General features: G+C 38.1%; 1 protein-coding gene and 1 non-coding gene across 26 annotated transcripts in view; one reads left to right on the top strand and one right to left on the bottom strand.

The window, feature by feature from the left end:
• NEK11 (NIMA related kinase 11) overlaps positions 1-18,081 on the top strand; it is a 317,965-nt gene that overhangs the window by 48,059 nt on the left and 251,825 nt on the right. For 16 of the 25 annotated variants that reach the window (XR_004181977.1, XR_004181978.1, XR_004181976.1 and 13 more), the window contains exons 3-4: positions 4,395-4,560; positions 15,328-15,423. Coding sequence is in view for 19 of the 25 variants with exons in the window: in XM_031662871.1 (XP_031518731.1) it covers positions 4,395-4,560; positions 15,328-15,423 (262 nt within the window). In the remaining 6 variants the exon portion in view is untranslated. Of the gene's footprint in view, positions 1-4,394; positions 4,561-11,930; positions 12,102-15,327; positions 15,424-18,081 lie in introns of those variants that run through there. The other 9 variants (XM_031662874.1, XM_031662870.1, XM_031662865.1 and 6 more) reach the window with 2 other exon arrangements.
• On the bottom strand, positions 16,754-16,856 carry LOC116273911. The gene has a single exon (XR_004182414.1). It is a non-coding gene; the product is annotated as a U6 spliceosomal RNA (small nuclear RNA).

Below are 18,081 nucleotides of genomic sequence, written 5' to 3'. Positions count from 1 at the left end.
CTCATTTAAGTTGAAATGAAAATTTCCCGTAACTTAGGCTAAGTGGGTACAGTAGCTGCTGATCACATCAGGATCACAGTTCTGAAAGCAGAAGGGCCTCAGACATCCTTACCTCAACTTCATAGCATTCATCGGAATTTGAAGTTTTGAAAAACATAACCATACATGATATATACACACATTCATGCACACTTACCTGTTGTCTATCTTTCCCAGTAGACACAAAACAGAGATCTTAACTCCTCAGTGCCCACCACACTGTAGTCATGTAGTAGGTATTTACTAGTTACCTGTAATGAATGTTAATAGTTAAATCAGAAAGGAAAGGACTGTTGTCTCTACTGCAAAGGTTTCCAGTTCTACCAGATGACTGACCCTCACTGAGATGGCTGTTGACTGCATGGCATCTCATTCTACTGCTTCCCATGCCTTCCTGGGGTACCGGAGATTCTAGAGCTCTCTTAGGCCCATCTGTTTACACGCCCCTTGGAGAGCTTTTTGCAGCTCTTTACCCTTGCTAGACATAAGAAAATGTGAGTGTTCTGCAATCCTTTAAGCCCTACTTTGGAGGGAGAGCACAGGTCTCTTCCTCTCAGACCTTCCTACCCATCTTGGAGTTCTCTTTTTAGTTGCCTTTCTGGACCTGACAGCACAGCAACTATTTTCAAGGGCTCAGCAGTTCCTAATTTTTTTTACCTGCCCTCTGACCCTGTCCCCTTCCCCTGATCTAGAGAAAGATCTCTTTCTCACCTGGCAGAAGAATGCTCACCCACTCACTGTTCATATGTTCCTCCAGATCCTTTCTCTTTAGCCTTGGTCTTTTCTTTAAAAACTCAGGACATGTTTGACTCATATTCTCTGTGGTGATGTCACCTTTTTCCTGAAGCAGCGCATGCTGCTGGTTAAATGGGGGAAAATGTGAAAAGATATGTGAAAATTTGGAGAAAAATAGCCCTTAATGAATATCTCAAAGATATCATCTTCCCCATTTCTACAAAACATAGGCCAATTTCAAGGGAATGAAATTAGCCATAGTTATCTCGAATTTCCAAAGTTATTCTCCAAAGTTTGTCAGTTCGCTGATTCTAGAAAGAAAGAAAGCATGTAACTTGGGAAGTTTGCAAAATGAGTACGTCTCCAAGGGATGCCTAATTTTGCTACTGTCATGAAATTTCTCCTGAGTTGAGGCTCTGATAAAATAAATGTCTGTCATGTTATTTAGGAGGGGTGACAGACTGGGAATCACTGGGCAAGTAACAAGCTGTCCCTGACTTGGTAAGTTTTCATGCTGTCTTTGGCTGATATGGATCTCGTATTAAGTGATGTGCAATGAGAGTTTCCTCTGCCAGCTCAGTGACATGATTTCAAGCAAGGAAGGTGAATGTCTCTGCATCATCTATGAGATGATTATAATAGATATCACCTGTCTTAATGGCTCTCCCTTCATCTGCCAAATTGTGGACAAATGGGTTATGCTTTATCATCAGGGTGCCAGATGGGGCTCAGGTAGTTACATTTTGTATGTAAAATCTCATGCTCTGCTGCACAATAGTTGGTGTTTGCAAGGAAAAATAAGTATCTTGAAGCTTTTTATAGCATTTGTTCCTTCACAGCAAGAGAATATTGCAGGTTTGTAAGACTTTATATTGTCATGCTTAACCACTGTGACTTTTATAACTGCATGCTAGCTGGGGTACAGTAAATTACTGAAAAAGCTCTACGAAGATGTCATTGTGCTTCACCTGCTGCTTTGTAATCTTCAGTAACAAAAAAACATAGTCTTGTATGTCATTTCAAGCTTCTTTGGGTATACTAACAGTCTGAAATGCCACTCCTAATAACATTAGGTCATTTTAAACCAAATCTTGATAGAACAGTCTTTACAGAATGTTACCAAGCAGGCATTTCTCTAGAATCTACTTCTTATTAAGTAGGAGCGTAATAGGCTGTTTGAAACCAATGTGAAAACACCTGTTAGGGGAAGGAAGACAAGTGTTCCAGCTTTCTGTGTTGCAGTCACATTGAAAGACACCTGTTAATGGCATAGTGGAGTCCTTGCCTGTGAGGCTCCTGAGGCAGAGCTGCCCTTTCTAATGCAAATTGGCCTCCTCTGTGGAAGCAGCTTATGCCTGCTGTTGGTGTCTTTTGGGGATGAGATGAGTTCAGAATGGGAAGACCATGGAGAACATTTAAAGTGAATAAAATATTAAAGGACTCAAATTTTAGGGGAAGTGACTTCCCAGTAATGGTCATCTTGGATTAGAAGGTTTTCCTTATGAGATTTTTGGAGAATGTAAACTTAACCTAGCTTTTACTGCTCTGGGAAAAAAAAAAAAAGTCAAATGTTACCCAACCCCGGAATAGGATAAGGGCAGTTTCTACATTTTCCTACTTAGGCTGTCAGCTTGTAGGATGGATTTCCTAACTTAGAATTGTAATGAGTTTTTAAAATTTTATTTATTTATTTATTTATTTATTTTGATCATAGTCTCTCACTGAGAAATGGTATGGGGGAATACTATACAATAGTGTGCTGACTGCAATATCAAAACTTCTAGACCCTGAATATGAAACAAGAAGAAAGCTCTACCTCTGGTAATGCCTGAGGATATTATGGTTCTTCTATTGTAAAACAGAGGGAGAGGCTTGTTTGAATTACTGAAAAGTTAATAGTATAATCACATTTTTAAAAATGGTAGAAGCTCTTCTCTCCAATGTGATTGGAGCTGGTACTTGGTTAAAAAAAGGAAACAATTTTAAAATAAAATGACATTAATTAAAACATTTACATCAACTTAAAATATATCATTGTACATTTTCTCCAGTTTTTGGCTGTATAGCCAGCATTCAATGTCCTCTGGTTAGAGATTTCTTCTTTTTTTTTTTTTTGCATAAACTACATCCATAAGATATATATTATTATTATATTATTTTTTAGGACCTAGTTTTCTAGATTTATTTTTCTGTAACAATCTGAATTTAGAATACTAGATTTTCACATTTTTAACCTTTTCAGAACTGTCTTTTCAGTTACTTGACAGCTTTTTATTTTTGCAACTTTTTATTTTCAAGTTTTTTGATTTTCATTTGACTTAGTTTTCCTAGCAGAGATAACTCTCACGCTCACTCTTCATTTAAGTTATACTGAAGTGATAAATTTACAATGATGAGCATAACTGGCATTAGCAGACTTGGGAATAAACACAATGACTTGGGTAAGCACACATCTCAGCTGGGAGGGCAGAAGTTCATGGGCATGTCAAGGAGAGCTTACTAGCTGGAGGCATTCCCTGTGGCAAGGGCATCTGTCAGCATCTGTTAGGAAGGACTGGAGAATGATGGTTAATCTATGGGCTGGTTAAAGGGCCTAAAGCAATTTTCTACGATAATACATTTTTATTGACATGCATAGGTAGCTACTCCTAAGGAAGATTTTTGTAAAATGCTTTCTATTGCTGGTCCTGCTGAACTTGCCTTAATGTACTGCCAGTGCTTACTTATAATCAGCAGACTGTGTCTGCAAACATAATTGGTGTTCTAAGGTATTTTTTCCCAATAGTCTAGTTTACACTTTGGTACTATAATTGATTTGTTTATCAGACTCTTTTTTTTCTTAGATGGGAAGAGATAATGTTTTGGTCTATTCCTCATAGAGTTATCACAATTTTTAAATTAATGGCTTGGGGATTTAATGAGCTCTTTCATTTATACATGTTAGAAATACTAAATATCTCTATTAATGGTTTTAGTTAATTTTTCCTTTTAAATACTGGTAGTAATAAAGTATGATATGCCAAGGATAGTTTTAAAAAGAAAATAAATAAATATTGCTCCTACCAATATTAAGGCAATATATTTGGAAAACTTTAAGCTGAGAGAGAGAAGCATACCTGTAAGTGTGTGTAAATATGTGTAAATACATACACAGAGGCAAAGAGAGACACAGAAAGAGACAGAGACAGAGAAGGAAAGAGGCAAAGAAAGAATAAGATACAGAGAGAGTGATGGATTACATATATGTGTGTGTGTGTGTGTGTGAGAACGCACATAGAAAGAGACAGACAGAAATAGATAACTATAAGAGAAACCAAGAGACACTGAAACATCTAGAGAGGTGGAGGAAGGGCCACCCCAGCAATATTGCTCAAGATTAGTTCCATGTCTGCCCTTATAGAACTGTAGGGTACACAGATGAGGAGGTCAGAGGCCTTGGGGAAGCAGGACAGGAAAACAGGCCCAGGTCCCACCAGGAGACACAGTGTCATAATAGGCAATACCAGATATATGAGTAGGTCACAACCTGGGCATTAATTAGTGGCTCTGTACCACTTGATGATATTTGTTAAATGTGTTTTTTGGCTGTAAATGTTTAAAAAATTTTTTTTTTACTGCAGAAAGGTACTTAAGGAAATATCTGTTGGAGAACTAAATCCAAATGAAACTGTGCAGGCCAATTTGGAAGCCCAGCTCCTCTCCAAGCTGGACCACCCAGCCATTGTCAAGTTCCATGCAAGTTTTGTGGAGCAAGAAAATTTCTGCATTATCACGGAGTACTGTGAGGTGAGACTCTCCTTTTCTCTTGGAAGTCTTTATAAAAATATGCTGAATGGTAAAAAGCCTTCTATAAAGAGATCTTAAAAGTCCAATTATCAAACCATAAATTGAACTATAAAGACCTGGGTCCCATGTCTTGCAGCTAAGAATGATTATCTGTAGATAATTGACAAAACTTGTTTCTAAGGAAGGGTTTTTCCCTCCACTGGCAAACTCAGTAAAAACGAATATATTTTAAGGAGGAGGCCAGGTGTGGTTGCTCATACTTGTAATCTCAGCACTTTGGGAGGTCAAAGTGAGAGGATTGCTAGTCCAGGAGGTCGAGACCAGACTAGGAAACATAGTGAGACCCCCCGCCCCCCGCATCTCTACAGAAAAATTTAAAAATTAGCAGGATGTGGTTATATGAGCCTGTAGTTCCAGCTAGCCGAGAAACTGAGGCAGGAGGATTGCTTGAGCCTAGCAGTTCAAAGCTTCAGTGAACTGTGACCATGCCATCGTGCTCCAGCCTGGGTGATAGAGTAAGACCCTATCTCTAAGAAAAAAACAAAAAAACAAAAAAGGAGAAATTACTGCAGAAGAATGCTTCAACAATTTTTTGATGGGGAGGGGCAGACCTTCTAGAATGGTCTGATGCTTAGATGGACATTTAAATGCTCTAACAGATGCTTGGTTAGAGTAGAGGTACATGTCCTGAGTTTTGAATTCCAGCTCTATGGTTTAATTTCTTCAGTGGAAGTTTAGAAATGGAAGTATGGCTTTTTTCCCCACAAGAATTCCTCATATTTATCAATTTGTGGTTTACAGCTTGAGGTATTTACAATTTTCCCAACCACTCTGAGTTCTATCCAAGTAATAGCTGTGTATTTACTGAGCCCCAAGGGAGTGTGAAGCTACTTAGAGAAGCGGGAGAGGGGAAAATGGACATGTGTAGCTGCAGTGTGGATCTGTATGTTTACTCCTGAGAGGTTATGGAGAGGGGATTGACAGGGGTTGGGTCAGGCAGAGAATACCCAAAGATGACTATGCTCAAAAAGTATCTCCCAGAATATTATGGAAGCTAGGGTTAGCCAAATGCACCTTGGGAGAATTTGGTGCTGTTCATACTTTAGGATGAAGTCAGCTTATCACTTGGATGTTGCTGGAGCCCAAAAGACATGAGGAAAAAAAGATGCTCTTTAGAGTAGATGACAGTCCTGTTTGGGCCAGAAACTTTGGACAACTCGACCTAACTTAAAGGTGCCATTTGTTTGAGAGAGAAAAAAGAAGAGACAGGAGAAAGAAAAGAAGCTCAGAAGGAAAAGGGATAGCAGCGAAAACAACCTTGCCTGCTTTACACATTAGCTGATGTATCACCCAAAATGAAACCAATAGCCAAGTTAAAATATCTGAACAAGTTTGAAATATTCCATGTCTTGGCCATTCCCCTTCAGGTCAGCCTTGGCCTTGCTGGGTATTTTTCCATCTATGTCTTGACCCTGCTTTGCTTGAAGGAAAGTGGACGGGGCAGAGGGTGAGTGGAGAAGAACCAGGTCATTTGGATATCTGCTTGTCCATCATCCAATGGATTGTTGACAAAATCAGTAAGATGATGACAGGTGTGAGCAGTGATATTGAATAGTTACTCTGGCAAATATGTCACTAATTCATGCAAAGCTAAAGATACTTGCATATGCATATGTTGCATACTATGATCCACCTGCTATAATTTCATCATATTTCTTCTTTAGCCTCCTTCAGTTAATAAACTGTTATTTTAGAAACAACTGACTCATACTGCTTAAACTGTTACTGCTATCTCTATTGCTGCTTTTAGGACATTGACTTTTTCAAAGACTCTTTCCATGTCTTAGAATATTTTAAACTGTAGTCAACACTATTCCACAGAACTTTCTGTGCTGATGGAAATGGGCTATACTTGTGCTGTCTAATATAGTAGTCACTAGTCATATACATGGCTCTTTAGCACTTGAAGTGCGGATAGTGCAATTGAGGGCCTGGATGTTAAATTTTATTTACATTTAATTAATTTAAATATAAATAACCATATGTGGCTTCTCGCTACCATATTAGACATACATGGTATATATTGCTATAACTTTCCCTGTATTAATTGAAAAAATTTATAATTTTAATGTAATTTTAAACTACCAGAAATGTTACAAGAATAACACAATGAACTTCCGTATGCCCTTTATGCAGATTTCCCAAATTGTTATTTTTCCACATTTGCTTTATCTTTCTATCTACATTTTTTAACGAACCATTTGAGAATAAGTTTCAGACATGATACTCCTTTGTCCTAAATATAATACAACTTTGAGTATTTTCCAAGACCAAGGACATTCTTTGACATAACCATAGTACAGCAATCAAAAATCAGGAAATCAACAGTGATACAATGCTAGTATGTAACCCAGTGGTTCTCAAAGTGTGACCCCAGACTAGTATCATCAACCTCACTTGGGAACTTGCTAGAAGTACGAATTCTTTGCCTCTACCCCAGCCAGCTGCATTGAATCAGAAATTCTGGGGGTGGGGTTCTGGCAATCTGTGTTTTGACAAGCCCGCCAAATGAGCCCAAAGCATACTGAATTTTGAGAATCACCCATCGAATTCACAGTCTATATTGTCTGAATTACGTCCTTAGGACAGTTCTAAAAGATTTTTGTGGTTGTTGCACAGGATCTCATCTGGAATCATCTGTGTTGATTTTTAAATGATGGATGGTTTCAGTGGGCTGAGCTGCTCTCCTGGGAGGGGCCGTTGCCACGGTAATGGCTGCTGGCAGTGCTGAGAGACAGCTGTGGGGCCGCCTGGGCTCTGTGTGCAGCTGAGCTGGCAGGTTGCCACTTCCCCAGACTCCTGAGGAGTGACTTGCACAGATTGCTCCGTTCTTGTTAACAGAGATATTTCTCATCATCAGACCCAAATTTACTCTTAACTTGCACAGGGCTGGTGTTATCTTCTTTTTATTAAGGTAAAATAATAGTATAGGAAATGGCAGGTGACCAAAATTGCACCTCACAGAAAAATGCTATCACTACCATTGAAATGGCTGGTCTCTTTATCTCCAGATTCCCTCTTCTATAATTTAATTTGGGGCCTTTCAAGACTGAAATATATAAATGCATGAGTGAGGCCTCTGCATCTACTACCCAACCCTTTGGACACATACATCAGATTATGAGTGTTAAACATCAGACAACTGAACTCTCATAATTTCTGGTCAAGATTTAACCAAATCTTTGATGGGGAATAGTTCCAAAACTACCAGAATGACAGAATATTTCAAATATTAATGTCTTCTATTTTCCTCCATGTAGGAAGGAAATGGAACTACTGCCCATCCTCCGCAGTTTCACGCCTTTTCATCTTTGCTTAGGCCATATCCTCTGAGAATGCCCTTCCTCCTAGTCCCACATCTTCAAATCTTACCCTGACTCCCAGGCCCAGCTTAAATGCCACCTACTCTCCCATAATCAAAGGTTCCAATAAACAAGGTTCCTTTCCCATAAACAAAGCCTCTCATAATCTCCTGGCTAGAAATCACTCCCCACCCCAATCGCAATTCCCCCAACTCTCATAGCATCTTTATCTCTCATAGTACAAAGCACAGTTTACATCGTATGAACCACGTCAAATTCTCAGCATGAGGGATTGATCTTTTTCTGATTCGTTTTTCTATCACATGGTGGACCCACATAGTGAACCACAAAGAAGTTAGCACTCAAGATATTTTTGGATATACTCTTTACCTCTTGGTTCCAGCTGCCTCCCACCTCATTTCTGTCAAACACTGATGGTAATAATAAAATATTGAATCCTTCTGCCTGTTGTATATGTTAAAAGTATTTTGTCCTACCTTACTGTGCTGATAGACCTAACAATGTGCTGCACTGGAGGCCTGTGAGATACTGCCTGAAAGCCTTCCATTTGGGTGAAGACAAGGCGTCTCCAGAAACCTAGGCATTAAATTAGTAGACACACTGCAGAATAGGTGAGATCACGTATCCTCAGGAGAGGGGGGTGGAGAGAACATATGATATCAGGGAAAAAGGCAGGAAATGTTGGACTTGTCTGTTTTCTGCTTGGTGATATTAACATAGGTAAGCAAAAATTTTATCAATATAGTACTAGTTCTCAACATTGGCTGCATCTTGGAATCACCTGGAGAGCTATCAAAAATCCTGAGGCCTGAGACCCACCTCTAGAAAGTCTGATTTAATTGGTCCTCGGGAATGGCCCAGGTATCAGGGTTTTTGAGAGTTCTCCAGGTGATTTTAAAATGCAGCCAGGGCTGAGAATGGCAAAATAAATGATAAAAAAATTTAAAAAGGAGAGAATAGTTAGGGTGGAAATAGACAAATAGTCATAAAGGAAAAATTTGTCAGTATTGATGGAGCACTAAGCAAAGATGAAGCCCAGAGCTGAGAACAGGAGAGTCTGGCCCTGTAGTGGGTGTAGTTTTATGATCAAGCCATTTAGCCTGTTGCTCTGTTCACGAAAATTGCCCAACTTATTCTCCTTGCTTCCCAAGCAACCTTCTGATCCTAATTTAGCTTTCCATATGTGCTTCCTCTAATAGGAAAAAATATGCTGGCTAACCTGAGATGAGCCCCCTATTGCCTTGGCAGTTCTAGCTCTCATTGCATATGAATACATTGGCAGTCTGGATTATTTATTGATGCCTTACGAACTTGAAGTTCACAATGGCAGTTGTAATCAAGGGTCTTTTCAAAAGCCATTACTGAGCCCCAGGTCTGTGTCAGATACAATTAATAGTCATTGTGTGGCATAACAGAGATAATATGATAATATTTAATGAATCTTGTCAGGCAGGATAATGAGTCATTTATATCAGCTGCTAAAATACAAGGGGGAATGTGGTACGTGTTATGGTAAGGGTGTGGTTAAAGTGCTGTGGGAGTAATAGGAGAGAGAAATGACTTCTGACCATGGGAACCATGAAGGTACTAGCATTCTATTTGAGTTCACAGTACGGGAAAGACTTGGCCAAGAAGAAGAGAACAAGGACATTTCAGCTAAAGCGAATGATGTGATAAAAGACTCAGAGATAGAAAAGCATGGGATGTGATTTAGGAACCCAATACTTCACCTTTAATTGTAATATGTTTGCAGTTAAATACATTCCCTAATTTTAACAACTTACATAATCATAGCTTAATTATCAAAACCAGAAAATTAATATTTTACTAGTCTTCCCCTTAATGCCTTTGGTCTATTCTAGGATCCAATCCAGGATTTTACATTGCATTTAGTTCTATTTCTTTAGTCTCCTCTAATCTGTGACAATTTCCCTTTCCTGCCTTGTTTTTTATGAACTTCACACTTTTGATGGGTACTGGCAAGCTATTTTGTAGAATGTCTCTCGGTTTGGGTTTATCTAATGTTTTCTCATGATTAGATTGAGGTTACATATTCTTGGCAAGACTACTGCAATGGTAGTATTGTATTCTTCTCAGTACATCATATTAAGGGGTACAGGCTGTATCTTATTACTGATGATGTTAACTTTGATCACTTGGTTAAGATTCTGTCTTGTGGGTTTTTTCACTGTAAAGTTATTATTTTGTCCCTTTGAAATTGATAAATATCCTGGGTAAGATAGTTTGAGAGTTTTCTATTAATAATAGCCTGTTTCTTTTCAAATCTTCACTCACTGATTTTAGTCTCTTTCAGTGGAAGTTGCCTGCGGCGATTCTTACTCTGTAGTCTTTGCCTAATTGTGATTATATATTTCTCTCATTCTTTCTATATTTACTAATTGGGATTCCCCTGTAAAGAAGAGCTGCTTCTTCTCCTCCATCCATGTATTTTTTCAATTATTTATTTATATTAGTATGAACTCATGGATTTTAAAATTATTATATGGATTATCACCTAGTACCATCGCTGTTTATTTTGTTGCTCAAATTGTTCCAACTTTGGCTAATGGGGATCCTTCAGGTTGGCTCCTGTGTCTTTTTAACATGTCCCTATCGTTTTTTGAGGAGAAGTAAATTCTTGATTATTAATTCCATTTTACAGATGAAGAAACTGGGCCCCAGAGAGTGGAGTGATTTTCTGACTGTTACATCCAGGGCAGAACTAGGACTAGTGGTATTGGGATAGCTGCTCCTTTTCTTGGCTTATTCTCAATTATTTTCTCTGTCTTTATCCATCTCTATTTCTACAATACATATACATATTCATAGAAACTATTTGTACACAACTGCAAAATTTTAATCTCATGATATGACAATTTTATTTTCTCTCAATGGGAGACTAGATAGGGCTTTAAATAGTGGGAAGTGTGTAGACTTTGGCATCTTCTGTTCAAATCTTTGTGCATTTCCTTCAGCAGCTTGTTTCGTTTTTCTGACCTGTTTTTCTTAAGAGAGTATAACATATATTTTGTTTTTATAGGGATTTGAAATAATGAATGTTGAAAAAGTGACTATCAGAGCTTTTCTCCTAGATTCTCAATAATGAAAGTTATTATAATTGTTCGTTATTTCATTGTTACCCCCCTTTCTGCCCTCCAGCTATTTTCTAGAAGGCAAGCTAGTTTTTACCTCTTGAGTATTGGGTGTGCAGCCTTTAGTATGAGGATTCATGCCAAAAGGAAGAAATATGAATTTTTTTTTTTTTTTTTTGGAGACAGAGTCTCGCTTCATCACCAGGCTGGAGTGCAGTGGCGCAATCTCAGCTCACTGCAACCCCTGCCTCCCGGGTTCAAGTAATTCTTCTGCCTCAGCGTCCTGAGTAGCTGTGACTACTGGCATGTGCTACCACGCCCGGCTAATTTTTGTATTTTTAGTAGAGATGGGGTTTCTCCATGCTGGCCAGGATGGTCTCCATCTCCTGGCCTTGTGATCCACCCGCCTCAGCCTCCCAAAGTGCTGGGATTACGGGCATGAGCCACAGAGCCCGACCGCAAATTCTTAGACACTAATAGGCCTGATAGTAACTTTGAGGCAAGTACTTTCCAATCTGATTGTACTGTAAAACAGAACATTTGAAATTTCCTTGTATGTTTCTTGTTTATGCAAAAGTATTTGAACGAACCAAGTAAGCGAGTTGAGTTTTGCAATCTTGAATCTCTAGTGGGTGTCAGTAGACTACTACAAGTAAATTTGGCAATGATTTGCAGCCATCAGGCTTACTAGTTCTCAGAGGGTCCTTAGAGAACTTCATATTGGGTGTGTTGTGTCTAGTATTAGAGACAAATCCTTTTCTGTCCTTCACAGCCACTGCTCATAGTCCTGAAACCTGTTTGGGACCACCCTACCCCCCAGAATTGGTCATTTATAGATGAGGAACACCCCTGGAATATTGACATTGTGACACTGATTGGTGATCATCCTTCCTAGTGTGAGCTCAAATCGGGCATCCACATAGTGGGGCTGTCCACACATCAGGACTGTCTTCAGTGGTTTGCATTGCTGGGATTGCTGCTGATTGAAGGAACTAAGCATTGTTTTCAGAGTGGTGGGTCCCATCAGGGCCCTCTGGTTTTCCTGGGCAGCTCCATCTAGGAGTAGGTAAGCCTCCCTGAATTTATCCTGTGTCAATTCTGTGGGTCTAGATTTTGTTCAGTTGGGGAAGGCTGTAAATAATATGAGTGTCTAATGTTTTTATATACCTCAACTGATCCATTTGAGATTTTTATAAGTATCAAAATTAAAGTCATTTGGTTTGTTCCATTTACTTTCTTTCTTAAACTATGAAATATTTTGACATTTTAATGAAAAACAACAAAAAATAAGACCACTGATTTTTACCTAAAATTGTTAAATCTAACAATTGAAAAGCAAAACTACTTTTGTTTAAAAGAAATGCAGTAATACACTAATAGAAAGCAATCAGCAACCCAGTAGAATTTATGATATTTGGGGTAAGACTTCGGCTATCATATTAATTTATATAAATCTAAATGTTTAAAAATAGAATCACACTAATTTATATCAAATAGTTTTTTTTTAAAAAAAACCCTGTGCTTTATAGATAAAAGCATTATTTCACATTATTTCACATCACTTAAGAATAAGTTCTGCCGTTTCTTATTCATCTACATTTACCTCAGCAAAAAGAATACTATCTCTAAAAGAATTTGAAAAAAATACTAACTAAGCTCAAGATGTTCATTTATATTATTAGAAATGAAAATCATAATACTTCATGGCATTCTTCAGTACCTATTTAGAAGCTGTTTTTTCTTGTTTTGCTTTTAAAAGCATAATGTGGCTTGACATTTCCCCCACATTTTATGCAGTCTCTTAAAGTGCACTTCCAAAATTGTAGGAAAATGTCCTCGGGTTGTACAATATAATGACAAAGGATTTCCTCCCCCACTGCCTTCACCTCCATTTATTGGTATTCTCCTAAGTAATAAAACAGGCTTTAGAAAACATGTTATTGTAAAATGACTCTTATTCAACCCTGCCTTTCCCAAGTACATCTTTTGCCTTTGGAGTTCTTCAAACTATTAAACAAAATGTTTCCACTGACAGGCTAAATGTTAAGCACATGGCCTGTTTATATTATTGCCTAGCATCATGCCTCAAAGTTTGTTCCATGGACCACCTGTCCTAGAGTCACGAAGGATGCTTGTTAAAAATACAGATTCTTTGGGCCTATGTGGATTTACTGAGTCAGAGTTATTGTTGATAATGTCTAGGGATGTGCATTTTAAACAAGCAACTTGGAAGATTCTGATGCATAAAATTTGAGGTTCACTGGAAGGATGCTTATTTAATGGAGATATGGTAGGGTATGAAGAACAGCATTTTAAGATGTCAATCCAGTGAATTAATAAGGGAAGCTTTTTCATTATTTTATTTTGTTTTATTTTGCAGTGGAGTCTTGCTCTGTTGCCCAGTCTTGAGGGCCGTGAAGGGATCTTGGCTCACTGTAACCTCTGCCTTCTAGGTTCAAGCGATCCTCCTACTTCAGCCTCCCAAGTAGCTGGGATTACAGGCGTGTGCCACCATGAACAGCTATTTTTGTGTTTTTAGTAGAGATGGGGTTTCATGTTGGCCAGGCTGGTCTCAAACTCCTGACCTCAAATGATCTGCCTGCCTTGGCCTCCCAAAGTGCTGGGATTACAGGCGTGAGCCACTGCACCCAATCTGCATTTACTGACTTGGAGTTATTGATGATAATGATAATGATAATTATGGTAATAGGGATATGCATTTTAAACAAGCAACTTGGAAAATTCTGATGCATAATATTTGAGGTCCACTGAAATGATGCTTATTTAATGGAGATATGGTAGGGTATGAAGGAATAGCATTTTAAGTTGTCAATCCAGTGAATTAATAAGGGAAGCTTTTTCATTTTTTCATTTAAAATAAAAAGTAGGACAGAATAATTTTTGAAGCTCCTTTTAGCCTTAAACATTGCAGGGATATTTTTGGTTTTGATTTTGTTTTAAATTCAGGCTTCTGAGAATGCTTTTCTTTGGTCTTTTAAGGTTGTAAGTGCTTCGATTGCTAATGTTAATACAAGGATTAATTTTTAAAAGCAAATCATTTTGGGATTTAAAATTTGATAATAACAATCAAAGGTGGGGTTGAGAACATGTATTTGGGTTGTTCTTCATTTCTTTAAAGCCTTGGCATTTCAAAGTCAATCTGTCGTTGGCTAACTGGGATGGTGAAAGGAGGAGATACTATTAATCCATCAAATGTTGCAGTTTGGGTTGCAGATTTTGAAAACCTTAGAAGTTAATATCAAGTCTTTTATTGCAACCTTCAAGGGATAATCTTAGTGAAGAAAAACATTTTTTTGAAAGCTGTATAGACTTAGGGCGATATTAATTTTGGGTCAGTTAAAGTCAATACATTTTTCACGAAAGTTATTTTAGCAATAAAAGTCACTATTAAATATTTCTCAAGGACAAAGTTAAGAAAACAGAATATTCTTACAGATGTTATAATATGAATTTCTTAGACTAAGGCATTACATTTCATCAAAAACATTAGCTTTTTTCTTTAAACACAGCTTAGAGAAAGAAAGTAATGCTTTTCATATTGCTGAGTTAAAATCAGACTAAAAACTGTATTTCTTTGTTGTGTCAAATCATAATTTGTTGTGTCTAAATCTTTGAGTGACTTGTCTATCATAATTAAATCCTTAGAAAAATCAGAGGTTTTTGTTTGTTTGTTTGTTTTTTGTATTTTTGAGATTGGGGTTTCGTTCTGTTACCAGGCTGGAGTGCAGCCTCAATCTCCTGGACTCAAATGTTCTTCCCACTCCAGCCTCCCAAACAGCTGAGAATACAGGCATGGCACCAGGTTGGGCTAATTTAAAAATTGTTTTTAGAGATGGGATCTTGCTATGTTGCCCAGGCTGGTTTCAAGCTCCTGGCGTTAAGTGATCATCCCGCCTCAGTCACCTGAGTTACTGGGATTGCAGATGTGAGTGACTGCATCTGGCTGTGTTTATTAAAGAACACAGTAAGTGCAAGGCAGATAGTTTTTCTTGAGGATAAACATGTAAAATGGAAATAGGAAGAATAACTTGAGGAGCACAAGACACAGATCTTGGATTAATTTAATCTTTCAGTGTTCCCTCTTCCTGTTGATTTCACATAGCCCTTGCTTAATGCTAACAACAGATATCTTTCTTCTTTTTAAAATTCTACCCAGAAGGCAAGGGGGACTTTGGCTATTTCCTTTGGACATTTCACTTTGAGACCTATTATTGAAGACCTTTTTCTGGTTTTTGCTTCAATAGTCTAAATATATGTTTATTTAATTACAGGAAATCAGGCATTTAATATCAATGCAGGAAACAGACACACAACTTTTACCCATCTCTGTTCTGCATCTGCCCTTCCACTTGAAAGAATGTAAGCAGGTGATTGTCAGACCAACAATAAATGTCACTCAGAGAGCGTGCTTCCATATGGCAAGATAACCTGGAAAACGTAATTATGCTCATTCACAAAAAAAGAAAGAAATTGATACAAAATGTATAGAATTTAATATTTCTTTAACACAGTTTAAAAATGACAATAGGATGTGAAAAGCACCATTGCAGTTTGGGGATAAATTTCTGAAAGTAATGCTCTTTTAATGCACAAATGTCTCCAAATTTTAGTATTACAACTGTTAGAAGAAAAATTTTAGATAAATTTACCAAAGTTTATTTGAGCACACACACACAAAATTCTTGAATTGGGCAAACCTCAGAACTAGAAGAAGTTCAGAGAGCTCTTTCTGCCCAGCAACCTGAGCAATGAGCTTTTATAGGATGGACACAAAAGCAAAACAGATAAATCATTTGATTAGCTACAATTAGGCATTTGCCTTATTTGGGCATGGTGTGATGATTTGGCTTCCTGTGATTGGCTGAGACTCAGCTATTTGTTCTGTGTATCAGTTTGTTTACATACTAAATTAGGGTGAAATTTGCTGCACAGGAATGCAAGGTATGGAGGCAGCTTCAGGCCAAATTTAAGTTAATTTAACAATATCTTCCTTTTAGTCAGTCTCTTAAAATTGGACATTGATGCCACTCTGTCACCATCGTCATGGACTTGTTTGGTCTTGGTATGAAATACATCATTCATGGCATCAGTCTCGTTGAATGGTTCCTTATGTTCTTTTTGTGTTTTTGTTATTTTAACAGTAGTGAGACCATTTGATGTACAACAGATGGCTGTATATGAGCATTTAAGACACTTGAGAGAATATAGCACACCAGGGAGACTATTGTGATGGTTATCAGGAGGATAATACTAAGAGAATGAAGTATATTCCTCAACAGAGTCTACCATGAACCAAAATAATTAGAATAAAATCAATCAAAAAATGAGCCAGAAGAGGAATCTACTTGTTTTAACCAAGTAGCTTGTTTGTTGATTTTTTAAAACTGGGTTTCTACCATATCAGACATATTTATGAAAGGGCAGCATGAGGTGTTAGCCATTGCATACACATTTCCCTGTTCAGCCAACAAGTAGTCCAAAGCAGTCTAAAACAATGGTAGCAAGAGAATTTATAAAGGATTCTGGGCAACGATAGCCTTGGCAATACAGTCAGCTATAGTAGCTAATATTTGAGACAGATTTCTAATGATAACTCTATATACATTTATGCCAAACCAAGGAAGAACCATTCTACAAAAGATGCCCATTTAGAGCAATTTAAGCCTGCCAGAAAATTCCTCTTTATTATTTTTATTTTTAAATATGGAATGCTTCATGAATTTGTGTGTCATCCTTGCACAGAGGCCATTCTAACCTCCTCTGTATCGTTCCAAATTTAGTATATGTGCTGCCAAAGCAACCACAATTTCTTGTTAATCCGTGGCACAAATTAAGAGATATAGACCAATATTCAGTTTCCAGTTGCTTATGAAGTGACAGTGGTACTATTAGAATCTCTAATCCACATTGGTCCCTTATTTTCCACTTGAGACAAGGAGTTGCCCACACATATGGTTGATCATTAAATCCTCCACAGATAAAAATATATCCTGGAGGGGCACAAGAGACAGCTCCTTGTGTGATACGTTGTGTGTTAGAAATCACCAGTTGGGAAGCACTGGTAATATTTATCCAAGGGTTCATTATTGAATCGTTGTATGGTAGATGACCTGTTACAATTAAGGGATTAGGGTTGTAAAGTTGTCTACAAACTGTCAAATTATCTTTCTTTTGGTTTTCTTAGTTTCTGGCATAATTTAGCTGCAAAACCCTCAATATAGGTTTTTCCTACTCTCCGATTTAAGCAAGAGTCTGAATATATGAATCTAAAAACCTAATCCTATGGAAAGAACCAGACGAGTAATTTTTTTTTTTTTTTTTTGAGACAGAGTCTCGTTCTGTCGGCCAGGCTGGAGTGCAGTGGCATGATCTCGGTTCACTGCAACCTCTGCCTCCTGGGCTCAAGCAGTTCTCCTGCCTCAGCCTCCTGAGTAGCTGGGATTACAGGCGTGTGCCACCAGGCCTGGCTAATTTTTGTATTTTTAGTAGAGATGGGGTTTCACCATGTTGGCCATGCTGGTCTTGAACTCCTGATCTCAGGTAATCTGCCTGCCTCTGCCTCCTAAAGTACTGGGATTACAGGCGTGAGCCACTGCACCCAGCTCAGATGTGCAATTTGAACAAATAGTCAGACGTGGAATATTAATGAAATCTGTTACATGGTGAACTAGAATATCTCTAAGATCATATAGGTATTCAGGTTTAACATGAGATAGTCAACATTCAGTCTAGTTCCCTGCAAAAGCTGTCAATTCTGAAATCTTAATTATCACATGACTAGGGAAAAGCTTCCCTAGTCAGCTTTACCTTGAGATCTCCAGTGGATTTACTGTCCCAAGAGTCTGGAGGGGCTCTCTTGAGTTGAGATGTAGGGATCCAAGGCTTGAGGCCCTGAAATTTTGCGGTAGTGTGGGTGGTGGGCAAACTTGGTATGGTCCCTTTCAGTGAGTCTCAAGGGCAGCCTTTCTCTGGTGTTGCTTCCAAAAGACCTATTCAGTGGGTTCTAGATCATGAAAGATCTAGTT

This window comes from Papio anubis, chromosome 2 (genome assembly GCF_008728515.1).
Source record: "Papio anubis isolate 15944 chromosome 2, Panubis1.0, whole genome shotgun sequence".
In the NCBI taxonomy this organism is placed as follows: domain Eukaryota; kingdom Metazoa; phylum Chordata; class Mammalia; order Primates; family Cercopithecidae; genus Papio; species Papio anubis.
Note: the sequence above shows the minus strand (reverse complement) of the source record. Positions and strands in the feature narration are given on the sequence as shown.